Below are 13,192 nucleotides of genomic sequence, written 5' to 3'. Positions count from 1 at the left end.
CAAAGTCCCTGTGGCCACATGTATTTTGGCTGTGAAGCTTAGCTTGGGTCCTCTTTGGAGGATCTGAGGTAGACTGTAAGTCCAGGGATGAGAGTGCTCCCTGGCTGATGGGGGTAAGCCCCAAATGGAGTCACCACTTGAGAGACAAGAGCCCTGTTTTCAAACCATCAGACTATTGGTTTGGTATTATTTAGTAAAGGAGTTTGGGAGGGGAGAAAATACACAAAGCAGCTCAACAGTATAGCCAATAATGCAGCAGGCCAAGGGACCTAGTTAAGGAGCCTGCTTGTATGAATATTTAATCACTCAGATGAAGTAGAACAGCTTTAACCAGAGATAGTGTCATAGATGCAATGCAGAGACCCAGCAGCCTGAAAGATGCTTAACTTAGGAGATGAGATTCAATCTCCTGCTACAAATTGAGGAATTTTGAGATGGAAGTTTGCTTCCCACAGAGTACCCCAATGACTGGGGTATCCCAAATACAGCAAGGCACAGGTGTCCCTCCTTCCACCTTTTTATCAGTCCTAAGCACCTGCTACAAGAAGAATATTCACAGCTGGAAATCTTCAGCAAATGTAAGCACTTGCCTCCCATCATGTAGCAGGCATTGGCCTCTCACAGTGACCCAGGAAGCCCCACTTGTGGGCACTTCCCAGCACTGGCCAGCTGGCTGACAGGTACTGGTAAAATGTTACTGTTAGTTTACGAATTATTATGTCCTCTTTGTTATTCTGATTTTGCTATTTCATAATTCACTGGGTTGTATAATGATAATCTCATAATCAGTTGTTCAACTTTTGTTTATCCTTTTGGCAAATAAATTGCTCCTATGATTGACGTAAGTTGAAAGGAAAAGCAGGGAGACGTTTTAGAAACATAGAATCACAGAATGGTTTAGGTTGGCAGGGACCTTGAAGACCCCCCAGTTCCAACCCCCCTGCCATGGGCAGGGACCCCCCCCACCAGCCCAGGTTGCTCAGAGCCCCATCCAGCCTGGCCTTGAACCCCTCCAGGGATGGGGCAGCCCCCGCTTCTCAGGGCAACCTGGGCCAGTGCCTCTCCACTCTCACAGTCAATCATTTCTTCCTGATATTTAATCTAAATCTACCCGCTTTCAGTTTAAAACCATTACCCCTCATCCTACTTCCTGATAAAGAGTCCCTCCCCATCTTTCCTGTAGGCCCCCTTTTAAGTACTGGAAGGGGCTGTAAGGTCTGCCTGAAGCCTTCTCTGCTCCAGGCTGAACAAGTCCAACTCTCTCAGCCTGTCCTCATAGGAGAGGTGCTCCAGCCCTCTGGGCCTCGTCTGAACCTGCTCCAACAGGTCCATGTCCTTCTTATGCTGGAGGCCCCAGAGCTGGGTGTGTACTCCAGGTGGGGTCTCACCAGAGCAGAGGGGGAAAATCACCTCCCTCAACCTGCATGACAACTCCTTGATTACTTTGCACATTTGCCCCCCCTCCCCAGTTAATTTATGGAGAATATATAGAATAACAACATCAATATGAAAAACAATTTGAATACAGTCAAGAGCAAACAAAGTGAAAAAAAAAAACCCAACTTTTCCAGACATATTTATATGTATGCATGGTTTTCTGTGTAAGGACAGTAAGGTTTTGGGTAACATACATAATATGCATTTCATTTACTTGCTGATTCCTATGCTCACTCATGCATCTACTTGCTACTGTATTAATAATAATCATTAAAAGACCATCACATCATTAATATTGAATTTATTCAAAAGTGCAGGGAGTTTCATGAAAAGAATTCAAAATGGGGCTTTTTTCGTCAAAATAAAGTACTTGTTTTAAAATAGTTGAAATTATATTGATTGCTTACTATTGAGGCCTCCCACTCTTTCAAGTATGATGCTTAATTTCCAAAGCACAGCTGATAACACAAAAAAGTTACTAATAGAACTGGCCATCCTCAGAAATACATATAGCTATAATAAACAAATACCCAACAGAGTAAATAGTACTGTAGTGGTGCCCTCTGCCCAAACAATCAAACATAAAAATCTGATTTCCTTGAAATTACAGCCTGAGCTTCCTGTGGTCCAGACCTCCTTACGTACTGCAGCCCCGGTGGCTTCTGAGTTCCATATACGGGTGATATCTGCTCTGCTAACAAGCTCTACAAGCTGTAACTTTATCAATGTAATTCAGTACAATGTCTGAAATATAGTGAAAAACACACTTATTCAGGTTTCATGACTACCTATCTATTTCAAGAGGATAATCTTTTTCCACTTCCAATCTGAGGTTAGTTCACTACCTTCTATGTCCACTAAGGATCTATTACTTTTTTATTATCAGGAATATTTTTTCTAATGCATCACATACACAAACACTTTGGAGACGCACATAAATGTATGGCTTTGTTCTCAGCCTTCCTGTCACCAGAACCGCTGGGCAGCAAGTCCTTTTCTGTAAGGAAAAGATAGCTCTTAATTGCCATCTTAATGTGACTTTTTCACAGAAGGCAGACAGACTCCACAGATCTTAAGATATTCAAAAGATCAAATTAGAAGAAAGTCCTAAATACATAAAAATGCTACACAAAATACCATCCACCTGTGCTAGGTATGCTCCAAGGCTTCCCCTTAGAAGGGGGAAGCTTTCATGCTTTCCTAAGGCCACGGGCCCAGGACCACAGCATGCAGAGCATTCCCCTGCAAGCACCTGCAGCTCTCCTGACTTATCCTGTTCTCTGTAAATTAGATTATATAAAGCAAACTCCACTGATGCTATAAAGGCTAGATTTGCTCCTTCACAGCACAATCAAGAGTGAAATTTTTGGTGCATTGCTGTCACAATCAAAAGCATTTTTGGTCCTCTCTGTTCTTGACTGAAACAAAGGTTCTGGAGCCAAGGCCACAGATGTGAACGTTTCACCGACATGTAACACCCATCTATGGGGAACATGACAAACTAAAGCCCAGCTCACTATCAGTAACCCTTAGAAAAGAAACGCGTATCTTATGAAGTGCAGCTTTTACAAATTTCTTGAAGGTCTTCCTTGAACACAAATATTGCCAAACTTTCAAAATCACCAATTAATAATTTTTGTTATTAATTTAAAATTTTATCCATTCACTTACTTTGGCTTAAATCAAATGCATGAAATACACCAAAAAATGTGTTTTCTTATAACAGACACCTGTACCGAAAGCAGAACTTTCGGGTTTCTAAGTAGTTTCCCAGTGAAGAAGTGTTTGATGGTAGTCTTTGTTGTCCTTGCTAGGAATGACATTTTATTTTCAGTAACACATACAGTCTGTACAAACAAAAATTTCAAGCAGTGACAGTCTAAGACTTACTAGATGAGTTCAAACAGAGAAGCACCTATTCCTTCCCTACATGTATGCATGGTTGCACACTTGGGCACACAAACGCAGAAACACAATTCCTGGGAGCAGGTTTGGTGCTTATGGCTGGCTCAGAGCACAGGCAGGGGGAGGCTGAACCCTTGTCAGCGCCTTCCCAGAGATCTCAAGGATTTCTGTAACATGAGAAAACCATTCAGCAACCTTTCAGGATGTGTATTTTTCAGATCTTACTGCTCGTAATGAGGACTGAAGGCAAACTTATTAAATAACTCATAGACATTAAGAATGTCACCAACTGCAGTTTTCAGGTTAATGACTTTGCATCAGAGGTATTACACATCAGAGAACTGAAAGGGTCAGTTTTAATACGAGTGCTAACTCTAAGGAAAAGATTCCTGGGCCTAATCCAAAAGCTTTGTTAGGTCACTGGGTACCAATCAGCAACTTTTCTCCCCTTTATAAAAATATGCCTTTCAAATATGATACAACTCAATAAGATGGACCTACCCAAAACTCAATTCACAGTATTGGAGGAAAAGTGGAAGTGATAAACTCTGAAGAGACAGCCTGACTTTGGAGAGCAGCTACCTTATTTCCAACCTCTTTTGTTCTTATTTGCCCATTTTATTCTGTCGACTTACACGAATACCTTACTAAAAAGTCTGGGCTTTTGAGTAAAGAAAATTTCATTATTTCAGCACGTTTATACAGACTCATAATTTGTAGTGTTTAGATAGCAATACATTAAACTCACTGAAATCTAATAAATAAAACATATTAATAAATTATATATCAATGTAAGAAGCTGTCTCGGTCCACCTGCCAAGATAATTATGAAGTGGGCATTTTACTCTTCAGAAAAAATGCATTCTCAAAAATGATTCTGCAAATAAAGAACTAATATAAACTTAATGTAAAAGATGTGACCTTGGAATACGTCAGTAATACCTCTTGCATAACTGCCCTTGTATTTATAAATGTTTGAGCAATGGTTAAACACACAATCATAATGATACGAGTCTAGACATTTTAAAAATTAAAGCTCTACCATTACTTTCTATTTACATATATTGTGAATCCAAACGTGAATAAGAGTTTGCCTTTGTTTCATTGGTTTGGGTTCTTTTGTTTTTCCGGGGTTTTTTGATTGATTGACTGATGAAAGATCACATCTACTCTTAGGCCACCATTTTAACAGTTGTCAGTTCACTTGCAGGTTAAATTTAACAACAAAAAAACTTGTGGAAAAAGCCTTTACCCAGAATAGAGCACTGTGCTTCTTAGGTTTCAGTATTCTGACAGTACAGAAAAGTAAAAATATCTCTGAATTTTCCAGTGAACATTTGCACTGTGCATGTCACTTAAGGTTTTTGGAAAAAGAAACCCTTGCAGTCTTTAAATCCATGTATTATTGCATACGCTGCTTACGAAAATGACCCCTGGGTCGCTAATATACACACTTAGATACCAAAAGGAACACAACTCCTTCTAATTTGGTGAGTTTTTCATGTATCTCAAGAGGAGATTCACGAGCACATTGGTGAAGAAAATTGGGTTTTTTTCATCATATCTTGAACATGCAAGTATTGATATGTCAAGGAAACAGCATGGTGAACATTTGAAGTGTTGGCACCTATCATACACTTTGTACACATGCTGCGTGGTACAGCTTCGTACTCTTAGTTCCCTTATTCCTTGCACTCTCCATCTGGATGCTTTCAGATTAATTGTTGGAAAAGTCCTCTCTCTGGAGGACACCCTCCCACCACCACGGCCTGTTGCTGTTTCAGGTGTTCTGCACCTGCTCATTCTCCTCCCCTCACATCATGAGTAACCCAGTCCTTTGGCAATGATTAATTTAAACAGCATAAAACCTCTATTCCGCTAATGAAATACAATAAATAAATATAGTTATTCTTTCATTACTGTAGTCTCTGACCATCTGAAAATATTTCACTCAGCTGACTGAAATGATACAAAATTCCCATTTCCTTGAAGTAATAAAGGGAAAAGTGTTCTTTAATAAAATGAAAAGAGATAGCTGCCAGATGCAGTTTTGGAGACTACCGTCTACTGGAAACATGACACACAGCCCTTGAATCCAGAGTTCTGCTCTGAAGATGCAGACAACCAGGCTAGAGGAGGATAGCATCACCACCGAACAGCTCTGGGAAATTCAGAGCAAATCCCTTTCTCAACAAATACAAGCTTTACTTCTACTCAGACTGCTTGACCAATGGTTAAGTCCAAAGATACTCATCATTTATGAAGTTTTCCCATGAAATCTGACTCTGTTCACTTAGGGTGGAGTACAGCTCCAGTGCCACAAAGCCCCATGTGAACACCCGGTCAAAGCATGCCGTGGTCCCCCGGGGCTCACACGCCCGGCTTTCCTCCTGCTAAAATCAGAGCAGAGGGGCAGGGCTGGTGCATACCCAGCTCTCGTCAGGGCTCAGGGCATGCCACCAGTCCAGGAGGTACAGCACTTGCACAGCCTGTGAGCGTGTACCATCCCTGTCTGGAGTAATAACCAGCGGTATTAGCTGGGGGAGCGATATTCCAAAATACCAGGCTTTGGCCAAACTCTGTTCCCACTGAAGATATCACAAACATTCCCATTGATTACTGTGGCAAGAGTTAGGCCAGCGCCTTTTATTACTCCGTCCTATATGAGGAGTTTGAAATACTTCTTGTCATGCAGTCAAACAGAATAATTGTACCGGCATTTAAATCTGACTGGAAGGCATGGCCAAATTCTTTTCTGGCTCATTTAATCTTCCTAATGCCAGAATTCATATGGAGGTTTCTGTAGAGCCTATACAGGGCTGTGTCAAACACAATCCTTTCCCATACCATAGAGATTTTTCCAGGATATATACTGAAGCAGATGAATTTAAAATTTAGTTTCAGTGAACAATTGTGCAGGTAAAATGTAAGTGCTTAAAACCAGACATAGCAAATAAGCACAATCAGGAAGAATTTGTGTTTAAGTTTCTGTAAACATCTGGGGCTGTGTTCTGTTTCCTTTCACAGAAAGGATTTCAAAATAGTGATTTCAAAATAAAGCACAGATGACTTCATATGGTTTTCACTCACACCCTGATATGGATGCACAGGCAAAGTGCTTGTGCACCATAATGGTTAAAGGTGTTTAAGAAAAATATAATAATGGATTTTGTATGAAAAAAATAAAACTGCAGACCTATAAAGATGTTTGACACTGTTGGCCTCTAATGTTAAGCCTGACCACACTTCCTAAAAAGATGATGAAAGGTATGGAGTAACTGAGATTAAATGGCATTTCTTCAAAAAGCTTAAAGGTATGGTCTGTAACTGGGCTCTAACAACTCTGCCCTGAGACAGCCGCTAATTCTGAAAATTCTGCCCCCACCAACATAGGCAAACAGCTCAACAGAACTGAACAACCTCATATTAACTGTCTTTTAAAGAAAAACTGTTAAACTATATTCTCTTCAGCCCTAATTACCTTGAAATTACTTTGATGAGAACAAGGAGGCATATTTTTGTCTTGTGCTGAGATCGCTTAAAATAGGACACGGAAAAGAAAAACTGTGTATCCTGAGGGATATCACAGTATTTGCCTATAATAATTACAATAACTTTTACTGGTTTTATGCTAAGATAACATATAAGTAGTACTACTGCTAAATTTTACTTACTTATTTTTCATTTGTTGCTACCTTAATTGTAACAGAGCACTCAGATTTGTAAAGTTATATCAAGGTGTATAACACAAAAACATGTTCAATATATGCCTTCAATAATTTCTTTGTTGTTTGAAAACTTCCAACTTACAGCAAAGCTGGCATTTTATGGCCTGCAGAGCTATAAATCATTTTTAAAATCATGATGATATTACTCAAAACAGATGTGAAAACATATGTTTGCCACAGTTGTATAAACCGCTTACTTGTCATACTTAATAAATGTTGATACTTTTATTTTAACTACATTCCTTCTTAATAACTTTGAAAATCTTTTCCATGGTAAATATATTTTGCCTTAGTAAAAGTAATGGCAGGTTTTGAAAAACAAAGCTTGTTCTGTATACACATTACAAGTATATTTTTTGCTGAGCAACCCAGCACAGATCACATTCTTCAATGACTGTCCACATCTGACTACGAAAAACAGTCAACATACTTGAGGTGCACCACAGCCCAAAATAATTATACACAAGAGAATACTACTACTATTAGGAACAAAGGATCTATATGGGAGTGAGACAAATCAGTGAGGAATAACGACGCTTGTAAGACCCAGCACAAACAGGCTGGGGATTTTCAGAAGCAGATTATTGACTCTGTCCTACTGGTGCAGTCCATCAATTATAGGGTGCTTCTATCCCACAAAACAGAGATTCCTACAGGAACTGTAATACAGGCTTGTCACACTGCCAAATGCAAAATCAGCTTGGAATTGTTGGATATGCAATGTTGCTGGTGCCTTTAAAATGTCAGCATTTGTCCCACTATAATGTCGTCAAAAGGTTTCAGTTCTGGAGCCGTGGGATTACTTGAAAACTACATCTTTACTTGACAAAAAGAAATAATTTCGCATTTTTGTATTTTCAGAGAAAAACTTGACCTGTGCAGATCAAGTAGGAAAACAAAAACATTATTCTGTCTTTAAAATGCTAATTTAAAATGTCTCATGATTTCAAAGCACTTTTTTTCTGATGTAGGTCAATCTCTGAACACTAACTCCATCCTAAAAAAATCTGTAGGTGCATGCAGAAGTAACACATGTAATAAAGACATATTTCCCAGTATATAATCAATTGAAGAAAGATAATACTATGCAAAAATGTAGACCAGGAAATGAATAAACCCATACAACTTAAGGTGAATTATAGCACACAACAGGTTAGCATCAGATCTTTCTGATTTCGTATATGTCACAAGGAATGTTCAATGATCACAGGAGCCTGGGTATTGGGTTCACAGGTGGAGGGGTTTAACTTATTTTCACGCTTTTGGGGATTTTTTAATTGTCTTTTCAGATCCTTAAACTGTACCTTCCTTCATCCGTCCTGAGTGATAAGACTGCTACTACCAATAACTACATGATTTGCATCTTTGAACCCCATAGGATACTGAATTGTTTCTCTGAAAAATAACTAAACATGTGGCAAGAAACCATGCACAGTTCAACAAAATCAAAATCAACTACACTTTCAGATTTAGATTAAATACTCAACTATGCGATTACTACAGAAATACGATTTTTAAATCTTAGGAATGAAGGTATGGTTGATAACTGTTTGGCCTCTGGTGTTGGTCTAAAAATGCCAACAGGAGTCAAGAGGGAAGGATTTAAGCATGATGATCCAGACAGAAAATTATCTCAGAATTGCACAAAAGGGCTCTTTTGGGGTTCACAAGGAAAGTGCTTAAATGTCTAGAGAAACCAGTAAATAGAAAACAGCTTCTGCTTTCAGGAGGAGAGTGGAGTACAAAAACATAAAATACAGGAAGTTTCAGGCTCTTCCTGCCCATAACTGGATCAGTGACAGACGTCTAAAGAATAGAGCTGATCATACAAAATCATGAATCTGCTTAAATAATTTTAAATAACTCTGGAAGCACAGGGCACATAGAGCCTCCAAATTCTCTTGAGTAGCTCATAAAATTGTCTATACCTGCCTTTTTAGTTTTCTCAGAAAATACATTAAATACAGAGAATGCAATCACTTACTCAGGCCTAAGGTGCATGAGTTTGGTTTTTACGGATAACCTAAAATCCCCCCAATCAAAATATAAATCAGTTTGTGTTTTCATTTATGATAAAATGTTCATATTTACAGTAGACTTATAAGTACATTTAGCTTACGTTGTCTCCTCTTTCGGTCACTTGCCTCTCTTTCTTTTCCTTCACATCTTTCTCAATCTGAAACTGTAATATCGCCCTCAGTACGCCTTTGCAGTCTTTTTCCAGTATTCACTTACCTTCAGCTTTCGTTTGTTTCTTTAACTATGTCCCATCTTCTTTTTTTGCAGGCAGTCATTTTGTGTGGTGCTTTCTGAACATACTGCCAGAATAAACCTCCCACCTATTAATGTTAATTTTTTTTTTTGTTTTATTTGCAAGGAAACAAAATGGCTTCTTCCGCAACGTGCAGCCACAGATGCCACATGCTCTCTTGTCACTACACCGCTTCCCCGGGGCTTACCTGCATGCACCCATGTATTCACTTTCTCCAGTACTCAGCAATCACTGAAGGGAGAACTGAGCAGAGGGGGCTCTTCCCTGCCTACAGGACAATCACTACAGGCCAAACATCACTTCTTCCCTTGCTGCCTCTCACTTATGAGGTAATGTAATATTATTAGACAGAAAAAATGGCTTACTTCCCTCACCTACATACCAGCATTAGTCTGCACACACACACCCTGGAGGCAAAGAAACAGTACCATGTGACTAATCAAATATTTGCTAGGAACTTCATAAATAATTGAGTCAAAAGACCGGCAAAATATTAGCCCCATACTATATAAACACAGAGAAGCAAAGATCTAATTGTTTACACTTCCTAAGAACGCCATGTAAATTCACTGGATACGTTATTCATTGCAATTAGGCACTTAGCTCTCTTAAATTTATAATATTACGCAATTGCATATGCAGTAGAATAGAAAAAGGAATAAAACTCATAATAAGTGTAATTAAATGCCTGAGATGGAAAACAGTTTGTAATTCTACCTTTATCCTTTTGTATTTTTTTTAGGCTGGTCCCGGTTTCTTGATCAATGAGTTCTCCTTCCCTGCTGTTGGTCAGCATAGCTAAAAAAATCAGAGTGCACAGCTATATAACACTGTCAAGTAAAAAAAAAGTCAGAAGAGAGGAAAATAATAAATTATATTTCCTCTTTGTCAATATGTCGGTATTTTAACATTTATTTATACTATATAAGTTCTAAAGCAATTGACCATTTTTATTGCCCATAATAAAACATTTCACTGTCCCGGCTCAGCACTTAAAGCCAACTAAAATATGCAGCAAAGGCAAATTTTCTTAACTTGATTAAACAAAGATACCAAAATAGAACCCAAATTACTACTGAGATGAATGTGATTTCTTATGAAATGTTCAAATTAAATAATTAGAAAAGTACTTCACGGAAATCATTTTGGGGAAAAAAAACCATTTAAGTATTTAACTATTAGTAATTATCTATAAAGCAGCAAATGTAATAAAAAATACAGATAGAAACCCAAATTCATAGATGACAGCAGGAAAACAATACTCTGTAGTGTTGAAATAAATTCTTTGCTTAACACCTGCAATATCAGTGAGAGGTGTTACGTTTATGATTTCAGGATGCCTATTTTCTTTGTTCTTATTTAATTACACCATTTCCTTCTCTGCAATTAACTAATTACAGAATTTAAAGTTATTCCAGTGAGGACACTTATTAAAAACATCATTGACATATTTTAGGGAAAGCTTTTTTTCTTTTTTTTTAAATAGCTGAGGTAAAAATATATTTGTATTTATATAGATACAAAGTATATATATAATCTTTACAACAGTAAGCATTAGACTTCAACACAGAGAAACATTTGATTCAACATAAATAAAACCTAGTTTTCTGTAAAAAGCCTTCAGCACCATTTCTGGAGCGCAGAGGCTTGCAGTGTGTGCTACTATTACTAATAAAACAAGTTACAGTGGCTTTCAAAAGCTAGTCAGGACAAAATTCCCTTTTCACTGTTGCTATAGGAAGTTCCATTTCCTCTCCTGTATATTTCTAGCCCTATTTTACATATGAAAAAGCTGAGGGGAATCTACTTTCTAATCTCTGCCCTGTGTGTGCATGCATTTAGGCAAAGTAGTTCAAGTTCCACTGACTAGTTTGTGTACAGCCAACTGTGCTGCGTAGTGCCATGGTGCTGCCGCATGGAGCAGAGTCCAAACTGCAAGATCCCAGCAAGCGGCTGAGTAGTTATACGATGGGAGTGAAGTCTATGCTGACTTACATGGACAGCACTGTTTTTGCAGTTTAAAACTAGCTCAGCAGTGCCTGCATAGGCTCCAGTCACTGTGAAGACAACAGTGTTGACATACACTGACGTGAAGAGATGTTAATTGACTTGCCCTAGATCCCTCTTGGAAGCACCAAGAATAGGCTCCAAACTTTCTCTAGACTGAATTAGCATTTTAAACACAAGATCGATAACGCACAGACTGTGAAAGCTGTGGTGGAGAGCCCAAAAACAGCCCTCAGCCTCGTGCTGATGAGGAAATGCGTGGGCATGAGGAGATTTTTGGGATGGAAAAGCCATCATATAATCTGGGACTTTTCTGACATACATAAAAAGAAAAAGATATCTTACTATTTTTCAATTCCAGGTTCCTTCGGAGGCACTTTCTTACTCCAGCATGCAAGATAAATTGGTCATACCAGAGAAGGGGTAATATCTTCTGTGCATGGATGGATACTAACATAGAATGATTCTGAGGGTCTGGGCATAGTGATGAAACTAATAAAACAAACTATACTAATGAACTTTCTGGTTGGTTTTTTTTCTGCAAGTGAGCGCTTCCCTGTGTTTCCCAGCAAAGAAATATTTCCTTCAACAAACTTCTAAAGTTTTTGAGCTCAGTAACTGTGAAGGGGTGTGAGGCTGCAGAGCACTAACCAATTCTGTCTGGTGTGTTGTCCAACTGGGAGGGCGAGCTGGACACGCTGCTGCTCTGATGGGAGGAAGCATGGCTCCCAGGTCGCTGACTGTCTTCTAGAGACGGAGCTGGCGAAGGGCTGTCTTGAATCCTTTCCTTGAAACAGAAATAAAACAAGGTCTGTGCAATTTGATTCATGAACTTCACTGAAGTTCAACGAAAAAATGAAGTTGGCTAAAACAGCAATAACAAATGGTCTTTCTGGATAAATAGTGAACACAATTCACACTGAAAGAGCAGTGTAGTCTTCTCTAGCCAAAAAGAGTGTAGCCTTCTACATGCAATGTATCTGGGCACAGTTTTTCATCCTTTATGTTATGATACAGCATTTGCCACCTTTTTTTTTTCTTGGCAACTTTTTATTTTCTATCTTTTTGACACATGGGAACATAGAGAATGGTCCTTCATGCTGTTTTCACAAACTACTTTTAATCTAGGGGTAGTAAAATTGACATATATGAGTCACATTTCAAATAAACAATTCAGATTCGGACTAAACAGTCACTAAATGCAGTCAAATTTGTAAACTCACTAGAATTTGTACCTGAATAATTTGCAGCAATATCTTCTCAGGGTAGCACCCAGAGAAATTTTAAAAGCTGTGGCACTGGTAAGAACTTCACTTTTGCATGAAAAGCACCACTGGCTAACAACAAAAAAAAAAAGAACGTGCTTGCAAATTCTTATGTGTACATTTTCACTTTGATATTAACCTCTAATTCAAATATACATAGTACTTTAGGCAAGGAGAAAATAAAGGATAAGAAATTATAAAAATTTAGCGAAATGAAATTCTGCGGATTGCCTGAAGATGCCATGGAGTTTTCATCAGTAAAAATCTTTAGGAATGGGTTAGACAAGCGTGGCATAAGTAATAATTCATCCAGTCTTGAGGAAGGCTGGAGATTACATGACCACTTGAGATCCCTTCCAACCCAGTGATCCCACATGTGTAATTTTTCTGAATTAATTCACAATTCCAGTACCTTTCATCCCTGTTTCCAGGACCAACAAGAAATTAGTACCTTCTAAAATGGACAGATCATGGCCTGAGATACTTTAGAAATTTTTATCTTTAAAATCCTTCTGTGTTTTAAATCCTCTACTACAAATTCTTGAAAGTGTAGTTCCAATGGAGACACACTAACAAGG

At 38.5% G+C, this 13,192-nt stretch overlaps 1 protein-coding gene across 1 annotated transcript in view; it reads right to left on the bottom strand.

Annotated features, from left to right (window-relative positions):
- Positions 1–13,192, bottom strand: part of DACH2 (dachshund family transcription factor 2) — a 310,860-nt gene that overhangs the window by 44,445 nt on the left and 253,223 nt on the right. The window contains exons 6-7 of the mRNA XM_009881777.1: positions 12,001–12,136; positions 10,060–10,140 (exon numbers count right to left, since the gene is read on the bottom strand). Of these exons, the coding sequence (XP_009880079.1) occupies positions 10,060–10,140; positions 12,001–12,136 (217 nt within the window). The remainder of the gene's footprint in view (positions 1–10,059; positions 10,141–12,000; positions 12,137–13,192) is intronic.

Source organism: Charadrius vociferus, unplaced genomic scaffold (genome assembly GCF_000708025.1).
Source record: "Charadrius vociferus isolate BGI_N301 unplaced genomic scaffold, ASM70802v2 scaffold472, whole genome shotgun sequence".
In the NCBI taxonomy this organism is placed as follows: domain Eukaryota; kingdom Metazoa; phylum Chordata; class Aves; order Charadriiformes; family Charadriidae; genus Charadrius; species Charadrius vociferus.
The sequence above is the reverse complement of the archived record's forward strand: the minus strand, read 5'-3'. Positions and strand labels throughout refer to the sequence as shown.